The sequence below is a fragment of the Taurulus bubalis genome (genome assembly GCF_910589615.1).
Source record: "Taurulus bubalis genome assembly, chromosome: 9".
Taxonomy (NCBI): Eukaryota; Metazoa; Chordata; class Actinopteri; order Perciformes; family Cottidae; genus Taurulus; species Taurulus bubalis.
Genome location: NC_136597.1, coordinates 3534835 through 3552895, shown reverse-complemented (window position 1 = coordinate 3552895; position 18061 = coordinate 3534835). Strand labels below are relative to the sequence as shown.

Here is an 18061-nt window from a genome sequence, read left to right as displayed (position 1 = left end):
TCTTTTATCTCCCTTCTCTCTCAGATGTACCAATGTCCCCTCTCCCTCTCGTTCACCCACCTCAAACTGTTTCTCTCTCTCTCTCCCCTCCAGTGTTTTCCCCGCTTCTCCTTTCCCGGGGACATTAAATAAAAAACAAAGCAGCCTTATCGCTGCACGCCTCTCATTTTCTGGGGTTTTCTGCTCGTTTCACTAAATTCCCTGTGACTGGCGTGAAAAAACAAGCACTCGGTGTGGAAGCAGCCCCCGTGTTGCACTCTCCTACACACAGTGGTGGGTGGAAACAGGAATCACTGCCTCAGCAGCCTCTTTTTCAGCTGCAAAACGGATTAATAATGAAATGAGGTTTTGTTCTCACAAAATAATCAGCGTCTAACACGTCACGGAATCTCTTCAGGTCTCCTTTTCCCCCTCCATCCCTCTGTTGGAAAGATAACGGCAACTGATATTATTCTTCCAGTTTCAGCTCATGTTTTTTTTTTTGCCATTTTATTTGCTACGCTGTGTGATCCTAATGCACCGTGATGTGTGTTGACTGCTGCCAGCTGAAAGTCTTCACACAGAATCAGAGGACAGGAGGAGTGAATCCCTGCTCGTGTTCGAGGTAGAGGAAGAAACGCTCAGCCGCTCCAAAAGAAACTCGACAAAAACCTGGAGAATCTTTTTTTTTAGCACGCTGAACTTTCCTCAGCGGGCTGCAGGTCTTTATACAGACTTCCTGATGTGTGCAGAGACTTCAATGCACACTCTGGAGCAAAAGGCTACGATATAGCAGCAAAATCCAGGTTATCCAGCACTATAATCATTGTCATTACAACTGCAGGATTTATTTTTATTTTGGTTTTAAGGAATATGAGAAAAAAAATCTAATAACGACAATTCAAACACATAACTAAACATAAATGTTGTTCCTACGGTATTGGGATATGAAATAAAAACAGAATAAAAAGAAAATGTGCCCTGTTTTTTCCATTTGGTCCACTTTGAGAGCAAAATTGTGGGCATTATCTGCGATGTTGTGCTCTTTTGTGCTCATGTCAACATTTTCTTGCTCTTCTAAAAAAATTGGATTAGATAGACACAAAAAGTAAATCCCCACATTGTAGAGAAACGGTCCGAGTTTCAAAGCGGGTCGAATGGGCAGACCCTTCGCACTGAGGCCGGGCTGTTGGATCCCCTGGAGAGATTCTCACCCGGCGAGGAGTGTAATAAGGTTTTCAGTTCCTTGTGAAACTGTGTCTACCTCAACTGTATGAGTCATATCATATATGTACTGTATCAATGGACACTCAGGATTAGTCATTTGAAATGAGAACCGTGGTTCTCAGTTGTTTATTTGGGTTTAAAGATCCAACATGACATCTTTAGAGTTTAATAGTATATAATATAATAGTAGTGTTGTTCGACTCAGCTAATGCATAAATTGTATCAGAACTAATTGCCACTTAATGAATAAATTGCAGTGACTTTGATGAGAATAAAGCAGGCACGATGTGATGGATCCTCTATCTCAAGCCCGTTTCAGGTCTCCTTTGAAACCGTAGTGAGATGAGTGTAAATCAATGGCTGCCTGAATTGGTTTCTCTTTCCCCTTCCAATAACTGCGATTGTATCTTTTGGTTCATGCTCAAGCAGTTATGTGACTGTTTTGTCGTAAATAGGCTAAAATGTTTGACTGGAAAGCTCCAGATCAGCAGTGCTCCCACTCCAGTGATGTATTCCCCCATGACTCTGCCCGTCCCGGGTCTCCCCTCTCTCGTGAGTCACTGTGTGTGGAAGCGTGAAGATCGGGTTCATTTCACCGTGAGCGGCAACAAGCTCGAATTCACACGGACAGAGGAAAGCGATCCGAACGAGGCCCGGACTCAGATGCAGAGTTTTTTTTTTTTTTTTTTTTTTACTTTCAAGGGAAGCAGTAACAACTCGCATCCCAATGCGCTGCCATCCGACCGCTGGTGCTGTTGACTGTGTATGTGTGTGTGTGTGTGTGTGTGTGTGTGTGTGTGTGTGTGTGTGTGTGTGTGTGTGTGTGTGTGTGTGTGTGTGTGTGTGTGTGTGCATAGCAATACAGTGGCAGATTTAGCATCTTACCACAACAATGAGCTGATGGACCACAGCCTCTGAGAGCGGGGTGAAATGTTGTTAAATGTAAAATCCCTTTGAGCAGAAAGACACACACACACTACAATGTGGCAAAAGGATATTCATGTTAACATTTTTTTTCCATCTTTTATCTTGACGCCCTGTCAACATTGTTATCTACCTTCACTCCGCCGAAGCCTAGCGAGCTGAACTGAGCGCTGCAGCACTGCTCTGACGCGATGGAGCCATTATTCCCCATTAGCTCATTGCACTGTCAAAGGTACACTTCCTTTTTAGAATACTCATTTCCATGAGGGATGGATCGTCAGTAGGGATGTGTACCAATGGACCGGTCTTAAACCGGTACTGGTTCTTGATTAGTCAGACTAGCACGCTACAGCTGGCAACATGCTGGTGCGCTGCCAACATGTGTATTATAATGCATTATCCTGTATTATATGTATCATCCTGTATTATATGTATCATCCTGTATTATATGCATTCACAGGGAGTACCAGACGGAATGTCATTGCGCTGAATGGTTTAGGACAAATAAATGTACCGTTCCACCTTTACTGCCTTCGAGCTACCATGAATCACAGAGCTTTTTCTTGGCAAGACCCTCCATGCGCAGCATTTAAGTGCGAGGCTTGGCCGGACGTCCGCGCTCGCAGAGTTGCCGGAGACCCGATTTGTTCGGGTCCAGTGCCCTGAACCAATGGGCTATCCTGACCCTGCCTAAACCAGGTCCATGCCTGGCCTCAACCAATCACCTTCACCAGCTACGCAGGGCTGTAAGGATATATAATTAGGCACTGCTGTCCGTACATGTCCGCCATCTGTATGCATTTCCATGGTGCTGCTTGTTTTCTGTTCAAAGGAGTGTGATAATGATCATTCCTTTGTTCCCCAACACTGTAAAAGATCAGGCGGGTCCTCGTTCTTAGCGGTTCAGCTGAAGTGTTTGATTGAAGTGTAACAAAACCTCTGCAATAACCCACAACACAGCGGAGAGGACTGGATTTCTCCAAGTCACACTCCTAGAAGCTCATTTTAGTATTTCCACACAGAACAAAGGCTCTGGAAATCTTCTTCTTTTTTTTGAAAGCACACTCAAGGTTTAAAATGCTCAAGAAAGTAAAGTGACGAGTCGAGTTCATCAGACAAAGCAACTCGATAGTTATAAAGTTTAGAAAGCGGTTTGAACCCCGCCGTTGACACCTGCTCCTGCTGCTGGCGCATAACTAAAGACCACAATGAAATTGTGCACAAGATAATAAAATCCCAGACAAGCTCCAGAATGATTGCAATGTCTTAGACATTGAAATGGTGACGTTAGAATCAATATGCCTTTAGACTGAGTTGCCTTAATCTGGTTTAACAACTTGACCGAATTTCCAGCTGCAGGAGGATGCAAAAAACATGAGCTCAGAGTTCCCTTTAAGAGAAAGTGGATTTTCTTTTTTCCATGTTTACGATGCAGACTGCTCCTCCAAACTCCACGGTAACAACGGAAGTGTTTCAACAGTCGGGTGTGTGTTCAGGAGCACATGCATACATTAAAATTGGATTGTTCTGCACCAGCTGAGTTAGAGTTTGCTTTGCTGGTGTTAATGCTGCCTTCCGTTGACTTAAATTCATCAAGGATTTATTCTGTTTTTGATTCTCCAACAAAACCAAGTTTTCTTCAAGAATTCAAGGTAACATGGGCTGAGTCAATATTAGGGATGGGTATCGTTTGGGTTTTTTCCGATACCGGTGCTAAACCGATACTTTTAAAACGATACCGGTGCCTAAACGGTGCCTGAACCGATACTTTTTTATTGCCAAGGAAAATTTTTTTCTTCAAATTGAACAATATTATTAACTGTTTAAAGTATACTATAGATATACATAAATAAGTACATACAAAACACACTTCAAACTACAGCTTCAAACCTTTTAACTTCAAACTATAAAAATATATATTTAAAAAAAGAACAGACACAAGCATCAGGTGTTCTGATGGGACCGTGTGCAACAGAACTCAGACACTGTTGGGTCCTAAAACTGCTGCTTTACTAGACTACACGTCATCATTAATATCAACTGGAGAGATTTGTTCCATCAAGCCGAGGACGGACGTTCAAAAGCTCGTGCTCGTGTCTGCAGCGATCTCTGTGTGCGCGCACTGTGTGTGTGAGCGCTGGAAGCCCCGCCCCCTCGAGCCCCGCACTGCATGCAGGCAGACAGAGAGCAGAGCAGCGAGTGCGCTCTGATCCGCGCTATTTTAATAATCGTTTTTAGCGTGCGGGCACCGCGCTACCTTTTTAGTATCTATATACCGTGCAACTTTACAGAGTAGTGTAAAAAAAAAAGTATTTAAAACGGCTCAGGCACCGGAAGGAAGCACCGAAATCTGCGTTGCTTTTCGGTCCGGTATACCGGACGTGGTACCCAACCCTAGTCAATATACACATGTCCATTGTGGAGGTGAGGTATGCCTTCAAGGCCTCTGTCTTCAGAAAACATGTCTTTATAACTGACCGACTGTATGGAAACGCTCAATACATATATCAACCACAAGTGTACATTAAAGGACTTAATCAGTGTGGCTTAATGAATTCAGCTCAAGTTCTGATCTCTTTCTAAGCGGGTGACACATGATGCATGAGGAATATCCCACAGGAGGCCACACACACACACACACACACACACAAGGATTTCTGACATGTGAGATGGACTCTATCGACCTTATACTGTACAGACGCCTGTGGTTTGGTCAGACCTGTCTTGACAAGACAGATTTTTCTCACCGTCGAACCAAAAAAATCCCATCGAACAAGGGATGTCACAATAAAAATTATACTTTGGGATGCAAAGAATCAGAACATGTGAGCGTACTTGTTTTTCTACAGTACTGCAGGTACCATAAGAACCGGGGACGGGGCTCCAGACTAATGGTGTCCCGCAGCATTCAAAGAGGTTAACACATTACTGACAGCGGAGGCGCCCTATTTCTTCCCTGATAATTCTACATTGTGAATAACACATTGATGTTGCAATCAGCAGGAGGAAAGCTAGCTAACGTTGGCTGTTAGCTCTGCAGGACTGTGCGGCTAATGCACATTCCTGTTGGAATCTGGTCCCGCTGATTCCAACAGGAATGTGTTTTCGTTGGCGTTAACGGAGGCTGCATCGAGTGTTAGAATATAATGGTTCAAGTTATACGCAGTAAAAATGTATATTCGGCGATGGTAGATTATTAACTGAATATCATGATTTGTAGAGGTTCTCATAGCAATATAAATGAAAATACATATTAGAGAGGGAATTAAAGGGAGGGATCAAATTGGGTTTTGTTGGGAATTTGGAATTGTTGAATTTCAGCGGTATTGGTATTAACTACTGAATTCTTGCTCTTGTGAAATCCCTGCATCAAACCCAACAATACATTGTGGTTTTGTGGTATTTTTTAAACTATTCCCTCAAAAGGAAGGAGGATTTCTTGAGAGAAGTTTCGCCCCCTGCGGTTCTCAGGCCGGTCTCCCAAAGTAAAGGGTCTCTAAAGTGATTTGGGTCCGCCGTGGTTTGTATTCAGTGCCCACATGGGGAATATCGGGCTTTCACGGATATGTGAATGACTGGCTGGCTGTTCATCCCAAGAAAACTGATATTTAGGCTTATAGGCTGGCGCTCGTGAGCAACTGAGTCATGACTGCTTCTATCATCCAGTGTAAAAGCTGATTGAAGATATCTGGGCTTCTTGGGCCACGCTGTTGTCTGTCATCAAAGGATCCACAAAGAAGGTATTTAGGGAGATACTGCAGTGAGCCAAGGGGAAGAGTAATAAATCAGGAAATTCTTTTTGTGCTGTAAGTTATTCAAGAAGGGGGGGGGGCTCTCAGATCATCGTCCGGTAGCACGTTCACAGTAAAAAAAGAAGACCAAGGATCATCTTTTAGGCTTTTCAAATATCCACTATTTGAGAAACGCTCACATGATGTACAACGGCAGCATTCTAACTCATTTTGATCAAGGTCAACCTGATCAAGAAAGGACTGCCTAACGCCAAGTATGTAGAAAAAAAGGCCACTTAAGGCCGTTATGTACTATTTTCCGAAGAATTCAGCGCCTTGACATAAATTCATTATAGGTGCTTTCAAATTTGCCGAGTGTCATGGTTTACTGATTTCAGGTTTGAGCAGCTCTAAAATCTGAACTAGCTTTACGGGGAAAGAGCCTCTCATTGAACACTTAACCACATCAAGGCCACATAATCACATAACATCACATGTTAAGACAAAATGTACATAGATTGAAAGGATAAAAACAACCACATATGATCTTCAACAGGGCAAACACTTGTTGGTTTCTCTTACAGTAATTATGGAGACATGAGGCCTCTGACATGAAGAAGAATTGAAGTGCATGTATAGATTAAGATCAGGTTAACAATGTGAGGAAGGCCTTCTAAATATTCATGTGGAACTGGTTTAGCAGGTCATGCAGTATATAAGCTAGTGTACACAAATATAGAGCTGATGGATGGATTTAGACCTGCGGAAGCCAAACTACGGCCTCCGCTGCCAATTTGTAAATGGCCCACTGTAAAAATAATAATAGAATATGGTTTGAGCTTATTTCTGATAAAGTGGGTGTACATTTCACATCCCAGATGGCCACCAAATGTTCTTTTAAATGTTACCATTTCTGCCAGTTCAGTTTTTTCAAATGTAAGATATAATCTTACATTTGGATTGTAAATCTGTTAAATGGGCACCGAGGCCAAAAAAAATCAACATTTGGTCATTTCAAACTTTACTTATTTACAGATTTACACTTAACATTATAATATTTTAAGTGGGCACAGTACTGATTGTTTGTATTGAAAAGCAGCTGATTTTCTTACAGTGCGTATAGTGTAGATAGATATAGTATAGATTACTTTGGCTCATGATTCATTATATTTGTCTTTGTTTGGGCCCCAACAATCCAGAAAGTTTAGCCAACCCCGATCAGGACACTAGACGTAACCTCTGACCTCCAGTTGATGGATCGGTGAATCGTCATATTTCCGGCTAGATTTGGATCTCAAATGTTTCATTGTGTACCACAAACCCTTATTTTAATACTACATTGTTTTGGCTGTCTTTAGTTTACGTCCTATTACATATGTAAATAAGGCCTTAGATGTGACCACCTGAGTCTACTGTTTTTGTTCCATACATTGATGATTAAAAAGTTTATTTTGGTGAATATCCCACAAGACAAACACCAATTCTAGCCCCAAACAGGCAGACTTGAAAGGATGCATCCTTCCTCCCCTAAGGAACCTGTTCTCCTCACTGACGTGTTGATTCTAGCTCATATGCTGTGGCCTCATATCCAATACGGGATTTTCTTTAATATAAGGGTCGTTTTTCAAACGCGATCAGGAGATAACCCCTGAACCCTGACAGACCACCGACACACAGCTACAGGACGACCACGAGCCGCAGCCGCAGCACGCAGCACGCAGCAGCACTTACATGGAGGTGATGTTCTGGAACAGGTCCTCGATGCTGCCGGTGCTGTTCCCGGCGCTCCCGGTGCCCTGGAAGGACAGCAGCGGGAAGAATTTGCTGTTGTCGGACTTATTGCAGTAGATCTCCGTGGGCGAGCACGCGCAGGTGGGCGGGCAGTCCAGCAGCGAGCTCAGGTGGTGTCCAAAGAAGACGCTGAGCAGGAAGACGACCTTCCAGCAGCCCCGCACCCCGGGGGGCCGGCGGGCGCCGAATGCGCCAAACGACGCGCCGAGTACCTCCATGCGGTCACGAGCCCAGATCTCCTCGCAACTTTGCGACAGCGGGAGAAAAACCGTCTCAGATCCTCGTGTTCATAGTCCGCTCCGCGCGGACGTGGGTGTTGAATGCGTAACCGGCGCTCTCCTTATTTCTCTCAACGGAGTCCAGATGTTAAATCAAGAAGAAAAAGAACATCTCCCTTCATGTCCGTGCGTATCCATATGAGAATATGTGTGTGTGTGCGCGCGTGTGTGTGTGGGGGTATGTCAGGGATTTTGATGATGCCAGTCACGGCTCCCCTGCGCGTTCCCTTAAAAAAACGCACCGCCGGAGAGAAAAGAGAGGAGCAAGAAATCCCGAAAATATTCCAGATCCATGACATGAAGGGGTCTGGAGCGCGTGCGGTCCGGCTGTCTTCTCTTCCCCTCCTCTCTCTGCATCGTTTTATGTCATCTCTCCATCTCTCTCAATGTCTCTCACTGTCTCTCTCTCGCTCTCTCTCTCTCTCTCTCTCTCTCTCTCTCTCTCTCTCTCTCTCTCTCACTGTCTCTCTCTCGCTCGCTCTCTCTCTCTCTCTCACTGTCTCTCACTCCCTCTCTCTCTCACTGTCTCTCACTCGCTCTTTCTCTCTCTCTCACTGTCTCTCTCTCTCTCTCTCTCTCTCTTTCTCTCTCTCTCTCTCTCTCTCTCTAGCGCTGTTGCTGGTACCAGACGGTGGGAATGGTGGAGAGACATAGAAGGGGACGGGGCGACAGAGAGAGGGAGAGGAAGACTCCATCCTCCCGAGCTTCAAGTCCCACCTACTGGACGCAGAGGAAACGACTGACAAGAGGCGCGCGTGCGCGCACACGCTGTTATTTCTCAGACGGTTGTGACCCCACAGAAATAAGAGGAACTAAACATGCATTGATTAATTAGACACACACACACACACACACACACACACACACACACACACACACACACACACACACACACACACATCCACCCCAAGTTGAGCAAACAGCCATAATAAAATAATAAATGCTCATTCTACTTAAACAAAAAAAAATCATAAATAAATAATAACTAAAAACAGTTTCAGTTCAAGTATTACCTCTCTTATAGATGTGCAATGGGGATTTAGGTCATATGTACAGTATGCAGAGGTTTTCAACATCAAGTCTCTATTTAGATTAAACCACAACCTCCGGTTCTTGCATTATTTTGAAATGGCCATCAGGGGGCGACTCCTCTGGTTGTATAGAAGTCTATGAGAAAATGACTCTGCTTCTCTCTTAGGTTAGGGTTAAAATAAGTATGTTTGTTCCATACAATACATACACTTACATAATTTATGTACCCAGCATTAAGTGTGTCGGTTTGAGACCATAAACTCATGTTTACATGTTTACTGAGGTAATAAATCAAACGAGAAGGAGAGTCATTTTCTCATAGACTTCAATCAGATGGCTTTTGGATATCGAAAGAGTCGCCCTGCTGGTCAGTAGAGAAAATGCAAGTTTTAAGACACTTCCGCATCGGCTTCACTCTGGAGAACCGGACGTTAGCAGCCAGACAGGTTGGAAACAAGCCAATAGGTCTCATATCTGAGGTGGTAACTAGTTGAGGAACATTGTATTGAAGGGAGTGATGGACACATCAAGGAACTTCAACTTCAATTAGTTTCTAGCTTTTGAGAATACCAAAATTCACCGGTATGTTGTTTGTTCTATCCAATGCTGTCATATTATTATATGTAATAAACAGTGAAGCCTCTAGGAGCCACCAGGAGCCACCGAGCAATGAACGAGAAAGATTGTCCATAAAACCCAAACTACAATATCTGCTAATTGAAAGACTCAACCAAATTGATCGCACTGTAAAGGCTCTGATGACAAGCCAATGTTCAAAGTAACAATCCAAAGAGGTTGACAAAGTAATCCCCTCACACAAAGAAATGCTGAGTCATGGCGTCCCTCCCTCTCACTTTGACAGCCTTTCTGTATTTTTTTTTTCTCCTTAGGATGATGCTTCTTTTTTTAAAACTCCACCATAAGTGAGAATAAAGGTAAAACAAATCTTCCCCCACTACAAAGCACAGAGGAATCTGTGCTGGATCAAGAACACCTGTAGGCTTAGCAAACAGTTTGATGTTCAGTTCAGGGAGCGGAGACGCTGCAGTAGGCACACACACACACACACACACACACACACACACACACACACACACACACACACACACACACACACAAACACACTGTCAGCTGGGTTTAAGGGCTCAGAGAAACTCGAGAGACTGAAGAGACACAAGTAATAAACTTTCAAATCAAACCCAAATCTGTGTGAACCTCCAAAAAAAGCTCTCCGATTGAGTCACGATCACAAATTAACATGAAGGTTAATTTCTGTATTTGCATTGTTTTGCTATTACACACCTCTTTCTTTTTTTTAAGATCAACATCAACAAAACAAAGATAATATCCACAAAATCCATTGCTACAGCAACTTATCCATGAATGAATTCTTTCTACCCATTAGGATCTCCATTGGTTCCCATTCATTTCTGTTTGGTATGAAAACCAGCTTGCATGAATCTGGTTCATATAAGTGGTTACGCAGGGCAGATAGTTCAAATCAGTCTGAATTTGGTTTGTTTGTTTGTGAGGTAAATTAGAACAGTTGGTTAAAACACAAAGAAATAATCTGAGAGTAACAACTAATGTGCAAATACAACCAGAAGCCCAGGAGGCTTGATGTGGAGATTCACTGGATATGTTGTCTGAGAAGTCGCTGGATCCAATATAGAAGTCTATAGTAAACATTGTAAACAAGAGTTTATGTCTCAATCTCTAGTTTCAAGTCTTCTTCAATACAGCATGATGTTCATTTAGTAAATGGTGGTCATTTAGAGTCAAACAGACCATAAAGCAGGGGCTGCTTTAGGGCGGATTTTACTGTGATTGACAGGTCGCTTCATGGCGTTGTCCGGGGTTCTGTCTTAGAACTTGAACCTGTTCACACTGTGTTTTAAGTTTATTCGGTTCATTGTAACATATCTTGTTCAGCATTCTGTTGTACTTAGCTCCACCCTCTCGTGTCTCTTTGGGTCCCTAAAAACAAAATGGCAACGGCCAAATTGCTGAACTCGAGGCTTCACAACCGTATAGAAACCAGTGGATGACAGAGACTGCGTCCATGCCTCGACCTCAACATCAACATCACAAGGCACCAGCTCATAAAAAGCTTACAAAATCAATCACAATTGAAGTCCAGATTACGACCTCAGTACGCATTTAAAGTTGTTGAAAGGCAGCTGATTTTCTAAACATCAACAAGCTTTGTCAGGTCTGAGAAAATGACCCTCATGATGTGAAAGCGAGGTCGTGAGCTCCGGCTGAGAGACCGTCTCCAGCTGTCATTTACTGCGACCGCTCTTCAAAACATGAAAATCTTCCCCATCGTTACCCTCAGTCCCATAAGACACGATGAAGATATGACTCGTTCCAGGGTTCTAAATGTCGGGATGTCTCCAAACGTCTGCTGCTTTCCGTTTGGACTGTTCATTAAAATCTCTCTTTTGAGTTCCTCAACTTCATGGAAACGCAATACTGGATCATGAGTTAAAAAGTTAACGTGAGTTAAAAAGCACAACAAGTTCCCAACGCGAGCTGCAACGTTTAGATCGATTCCGATGCCGTCTGCGGATAAAAAAGCACATGTAGAAGATCTTATCATTTATTGCTTGGCATAATACAGAACAATCCTCTGATAGCAATCAATAACCGTTTTGGAGGAAAGACTGATAAGGGCCCTGCTGTGTAGCAGCAACACAAATGCATTCTTCAGTACCAGGCTCAGTTTAATGAAGAGAATAAACTCCAAAAAATAAATCTAATTGGCGTAAATGGACATAATAACCATGGTGATGGTGACGCAAGATGTGGCGGGCAGTAGCTCCAATGAACTTTGCTACATTTTAGTTTTAATTAGTTTAATTGTATTATATTTCTTTTACTGGAACGTGTGTGGCCTCCTACTCTCATTGCCGTTGGAGACCTTTGTGCCCACGTCCTCCCTCATGGCGGCAGAGTGCAGGGCCACGTGGGGACAACAGGGGGCGGAGTCTATGTTTGTGCCGTTGGAGACCATCGGCTCTCCAACAGACACGTCAATGGACAATATTCCCTGATGCCGAATGTCATTTGATCTGCCCAAAGAATTCACCAGTGTTTCTTTGTTATTGCTGCTGCTTTTGTCACGTTGTCCTTGTGTTGCATAAAGGAACTACAACTGCATTCCAGAGTGCAACCTTGTGTGTAAGATGACCATACAAGAGCCTCGAACCAATGTAAAAACCTAGTAAATCGTTTGTCAGAAGGCTATTGTATGACTTGCAGTGCTCAAAGTAGAGAGGTGGCATTGTGGTGCGTTCCATTGTCAGTGAGAAGCTCAGCAAATCTAATACTTTGACAGCCAAGTATTAACATTTGTGTCTTTGTCCTTATGAAGTTTAAAATGTCCCATCTCAACTGAACTGAGAGGTACGATTGCCAAAACTGTTAAATGAAGATCTGTTATAAAACGTTGATTGCACCTTTAAATAATGGTCGTTAGAATGTACATGATGTGCAAATGTCTCTTTAAAAGAACAATGATGCCGCGTGTGTGTGTGTGTGTGTGTGTGTGTGTGTGTGTGTGTGTGTGTGTGTGTGTGTGTGTGCTTCTAATGCCACGGTGTTTTGTTTTTTCTCAGTCTTTCCTGACTGTACTGCCCCGCCTGCTGCAGCTATATTTATTCTCCTGTGCTTTTTGGCTAAAAGGGTTTGGTCCCACCAGTTCGGATGACATCAATCAGATGTTAATGTCATGACTTCTTAATGTACCTATGACCAGAATACATTATGGATGAACCATCGATTCCTAATGGCTAGTTAATGTACTGCTTGTGACCAGGCTGTGGTTTTCGTGATAGATGGACAGAAACCAAGCCCTCTTTCTTTGTCTGTCTCTCTCTCTCTCTCTCTCTCTCTCTCTCTCTCTCTCTCTCCCTCTCTCTCTCTCTCTCTCTCTCTGTGTATGTGTCTCTTCCTTTAAAACACACACCCCATTACATTCACTGACTTTAACTATATATTGCTTCTATTACTACTCGTTTGTTTTCATAACTAAAAAGGTCCACATTTTGTCAAACCGTTGTTTCCTTGCTTGCCGTTGCAGCGTGGCGGCTCCAAAAATGACACGGTTGATTGGCCATGACGTTCATGTTCCCCAGAGGATACATGTTCTGTTCCAGCCCAATTATGAGACAACCTAGTTTGTTTCTGCAGAAAAAGATGCTGGGAGACGTTTTCAACCAACTCCAATATAAAAGCCTTCATGTCACGTTAAGACGGAAGTTGTGGGAGGAAGAGGAAGACGGTCGGGTAAAAACAGACAATCCTTTCACATAAAATAAGTAATTTTTCCATTTTTTCACCGAACAACGCCGTTTTTTGACTGAAACTCCTTTGAACACCCAAATGCTGTGTTTTATTGTGATTTACGATTCTTTAGGTCCTAATCTTTCCAAAAAGGTGTCTTGTTAGTATGTGGGCTGTTTTTTTTAAAAATAGAGTTTGAAAAACTTGAGGAGGCATTTTTTTGGAAATCTTGCTCATATCATGTTCATAGTTATGATCAAAATATCTTTTAAAGCGATTTTTTTGCAGATACATTTTTTCCCCAAGACTTTGCTGAACAAATACATGCAATAAACACAAGTATTGGAATTAATTTGAGGGTTCCTATGACGACTCAAACACAGTGAAAAAGACTCGAGAGGTCTTGAGCCAAAATTGGTTCCAGGGTTTTTAAAGAGTTTTAAACAACAAAACAGAACAAATAAGTAAATCAGTAAACACATATGGTCAAACTAAACAACAGAGCGTTTCTCGTTCCAGCATAAACACATATATCATTGACAAATGATAACAAAAGTGTATAATAATAAAACAATTTAATTAAATAAATAAAAATGTCATAAAATGTTGTACAGCATTTTAATTCATATTTGATCAGCGCTGCTTAGTTTGACAGTTTGATCGCAGCTCCTCGGCTCTGATTGGTGGTTTGTCCTCTGGTGTGGTGGAATCTTATAAATGGCAATAAAAGCAGTGAAAGGAGGCAGAGGTATCAGTTTCTTTTCACAGATTATCTGCCTCACAAAATACTGTCAGGATATATGACAGTTTGAGCAAATAAGACAAAAAGTCATGCTCATTCCAGTTACCAGCTGCCGCTTTAAAGAGATGGTACAGAGGGCATGTTATGTGCGCTTGTTGGTTGCTCACTAGGCGATGATCCGGGCTAATTGGACTCCACGGCCCCAAAGCCGGAGACCTTTAGGGGCCACTTAAATCCAATCGCAAGGTTTTTGATTAAAATAATTGCAAATGTTTTACATTACGCACTAAAACACAATATATTAAATGATAAGTGCCTTATGAATCCATTTGCAGGTTCCATTTCCAACCATTGGTGTACTGTGTTCAGTTTTGAATATGATTATGATTGTGTTGTATTTCCTGAAGGAAAATGTGTGTGTTTTAATCAAATATAAAAATGTATGCGTCAAAACAGAAACCTATGACACTTCACAGACTCTTCATCCATGTTTACCGACTGCACAGTGACAATAATATATTTATATCTCACTGCATATTACAATAAGAGGTGCAAATAAAAAGTGTGTGTGTTGTAACACTCGCAGTGCGTGTGAATCTGACAGTGACGTGGAGAGAAAAGACCTGTCGTCAGAGCGACGGAGTGTGATCAATATCACTTGTGAGCGACAAAATCAGCTCTGCAGCTTCAGCTTCCTTCCTGCCCGTTTGGTCGTCATGACGACGGAGGACCGAGCGAGACATGAGATGATGGAGACACAGAAAGCGGAGGATGCACGGGACACAGAGTGAGCAGAATGAGAGGCCGATGAAGACGGTCTTGGCTGGGAACATCAGCAACATCTCATCAAGATGATTGACAAGTGCAACTCCGTGAGGGAAGGGGGCGGAGCTGACAGCACACTTCCTGTCATCAGAAGAAAAGCTGAATATAATAGCTTAAGAGCACAGTGTTCCAGTATTCAACAGAAAGACGAATAACAACTTGTCTGCTTCGGTACGGCTGAGGCAGTACTGTGCAGAAGACGACATGTAGAATTCAAAGTACGGATATGACAAAGAACCTGGTCACATGACTATTTGAGTGAAATTATGCAGTCAAGAAACGCAGGGTGGAAGTTGTGGATTCCATTTACTCTCGTTACTGTGACAAAGTCAAAGGAGCGCGAGGGGGGGAAAGGAGGAGAGGCTCAATCTCCTGGAGGATGAACATCCAGATCCAAACATCTGGATTGATGGACAAACAGCCAGGGGAGAGTATCTTTTGGACTACTTTTATTTATTTTTTCGAAACAGCAATTCTTGTTTTAAGTTTATCTTCTCACTAGTAACTGAGCGTTTTTTGCCGTTTCTGCCGTTTTCTGAGCGTTTCAGTAACAATTTTCGACATTTATAACAAACCAAATGTCATGAAAATCAGTCCGTACAGCCATCATGTGTAGCTTTGTAGTGTGTGTCCTGTGTGCTCTTTCTTGCATGAGTTTGTATGATGTTTCCACTGTTTGCCTCTTCGTTTTGGCCTGTTGAAGATGAGATGAGAATTATCTTAAAGCTGTACTCTGGTACGGCGCATCAAATGGTGACAGTCATGTTCTATACTGCACATGGTTCCTTTCATATTAAAAAAATTACCAATAAATTGTAAAAGATTCAGTGAGTTCGGTCGATTTTGTGGAGAAGTCTGCATATCTCACTCCTCACTGTACTTGTTTACTAGCGGCTCCTGACTGAAGCCAATATGAATCTTTCTCTATGCAAACGTAACCAACTTCTGGCTTAACTTCTCCTTCCGCTCATTTCATTCCCTGTGGCGCACTAACTGAGCCGGATGTCCAGCAGTACATAATGTGCTCAAATGATCTGAGACAAGTAATCAGTCGCAACGGTTTACTCTTTGATTGATGTATGCTGCCGTAGGTCAGAGCACAATGTTAGTGCATGCAGCACCTTGGACAGCTCCGTGTAGGCTTCGCCTCAATACAAATGAGTCCCGTATTAAACACAGCAGCTGTTGGACATTTGTTTTCACACTTTTTTTCACAGTTGAAGCATGTGTTTCATTTGGGTGTTATGTTGCTTGCAGAGCTGCATCACCCTTTCATCTCATCCAGTATGAAAACTCCAAGTGTCATTTGTTTCAAATGTTTTATTCTGTGGTTTTCCCCTTTTTTTCTGTGCATCACCTGTGTTGGATCAGCCTAACTCTGTCCCCTTGTGTTTCTTCCAGCTTTTGGCCTGCCCACCTGTGTCTGATTAGTTTCTTCTGTATTTCTCGTCCTGCCTTTTGTCTGTTTGGTCGTCGGTGTGCCTGCTGTGTTTCCTGTTTGTACCCATTGTAAAGTTGTCCTACTTACATGATCCTTTTAGTTTGTCTCTCTGCTGTGTTTGGATTTTGAGTTACTCCCTTTTGGACTACCTGCCATGGAGGTTTTGCTTTGGACGTGTTCTTTATTCCAATCTCAGCTCATAATCCTTCTGCTCCCCGTGTTTGTCTGCATTTGGGTCCATCCCCTGTTGTCCGCTCGCCAGACAATGCTTCATTCAAAAGGTGTTACACGACCGTACACGATCGAGAGTTTTCATTTCCTGACAGTTGGTTGTGTTTGTTTCCTGTCACTTCTGCATGTCAGGCCACAGTGATTCAATCTCAAATCACACCACAGAACATTCTGCCTCAGTCCAGCTGCAGCGTTAACCAAATGGCAGAGGCCGGTTTACACTCTCGTGTTATGTCTTGGAGGACCTTCTCGGGCTATATTAGCAGGTGTCAATCAATGTTGCAGCCTTAAAACTTCAGGGGCACGTTTTCACAACGCTCACCTGACAGCGTGTCTCTCATGTTATTTACGCTGATTTGGCATCGGCCCTCGGCTGGGATTGACTCGGAGGCAGGAAAATTAGGCCGTCGCTGATAAATCCTCGAGGATCCCTCCGTCACGTTAGGTGGCATCCTATGAACAGCAGTGCTGCAGAAGGACCTGGTTCACAGTAGGCAATGCATCCTTTACAGTTTTCACTTCTACTTTCTTTGAGGCCATTAGGATTGATGAAGGAATGAATGGCATGTGTTCATTTATATGAAACTGATTTTCCAGTAGACGGCTGTTTGAACCATCTCATCCCTACTCGTCATGTTTTGCCTCTTGGCCAGGATACACTTGAACGACGATAAACACAGACATTAGCCGCACGGAACGGGTCATTCTTTTTTTTGTAAATATGTTTTATTGATTTTCACAGTTTTTATCCCACCAGGGAAGAGGCTTCACACATGTCTGAGGACAATTATAGATTGAAATTGATTGAAAACCTCATTCCCAACCCTCGTTTACCCCATTTGGGTAAATTCAGGTGCATTCAGGTAATGGAGCTGTAGACATAATATCATGATCTGATTTGATCAAATAATAAAGTGAGAAGTTATATGTAAGAAATTAAATGGTTAATAGCTAAAGAAAACAAGAAAACAAAATAAAAATAATTAAAATTAAAATTAAAAAAGGAACGGGTCATTCTTGTCAGCGACTTGCACATTGGTTTGTTTACATGTATGATGCTGTGGGGTTGCTGTCCATGTAGCTCATGTTTGTGAAAAGTAGTGCCTGCACTTGCAGGTTTCCGATTTTTGCAAGAACACAATCACAAGATAAACCCTGAACAGTTTGAATTGACCACCGCTGGACGAGAAAGCGAGACTCGGGTTGCCCCAAACACATTTGGGATATTTTTTACCTGGGGCGAAGTAGTGGGTCCAGGAACGTGTTTATCTAGAGGGTCACACATATTGTAATGCCTTACGGGAAATAGCATTGAGGTGAGGCTTGAGATTCTTTGGAAGACAGTATAACCACAGTGACATTCGGCCTTTAACGGACCGGTGTGCGTGGATGAGTATGGCTGATGGGTGGTTAGATCAGTATGGATGGAATTGGATGTGGAATTGGTGAGTGCAAAGTCAGAATGACTCGCAATGGTCGCATTTATAGAAAATATGCCATGTTGAAATAAACCTCCTCACCCCAACTCGTCACATACTGACGCTTCATCGGAACCCGCGACCCAGCGGGTTGA

The 18061-nt window shown here is 42.8% G+C and overlaps 1 protein-coding gene across 1 annotated transcript in view; it reads right to left on the bottom strand.

Moving 5' to 3' along the window:
• Positions 1–7870, bottom strand: part of LOC306741520 (NT-3 growth factor receptor-like) — a gene marked incomplete at both ends in the record, with an annotated part of 183263 nt that extends 175393 nt beyond the window's left edge. Inside the window, one exon of the mRNA XM_079223823.1 lies at positions 7593–7870. Within this exon, the coding sequence (XP_079079949.1) occupies positions 7593–7870 (278 nt within the window). The remainder of the gene's footprint in view (positions 1–7592) is intronic.
• Between the last annotated feature and the right edge of the window lie 10191 nt (positions 7871–18061).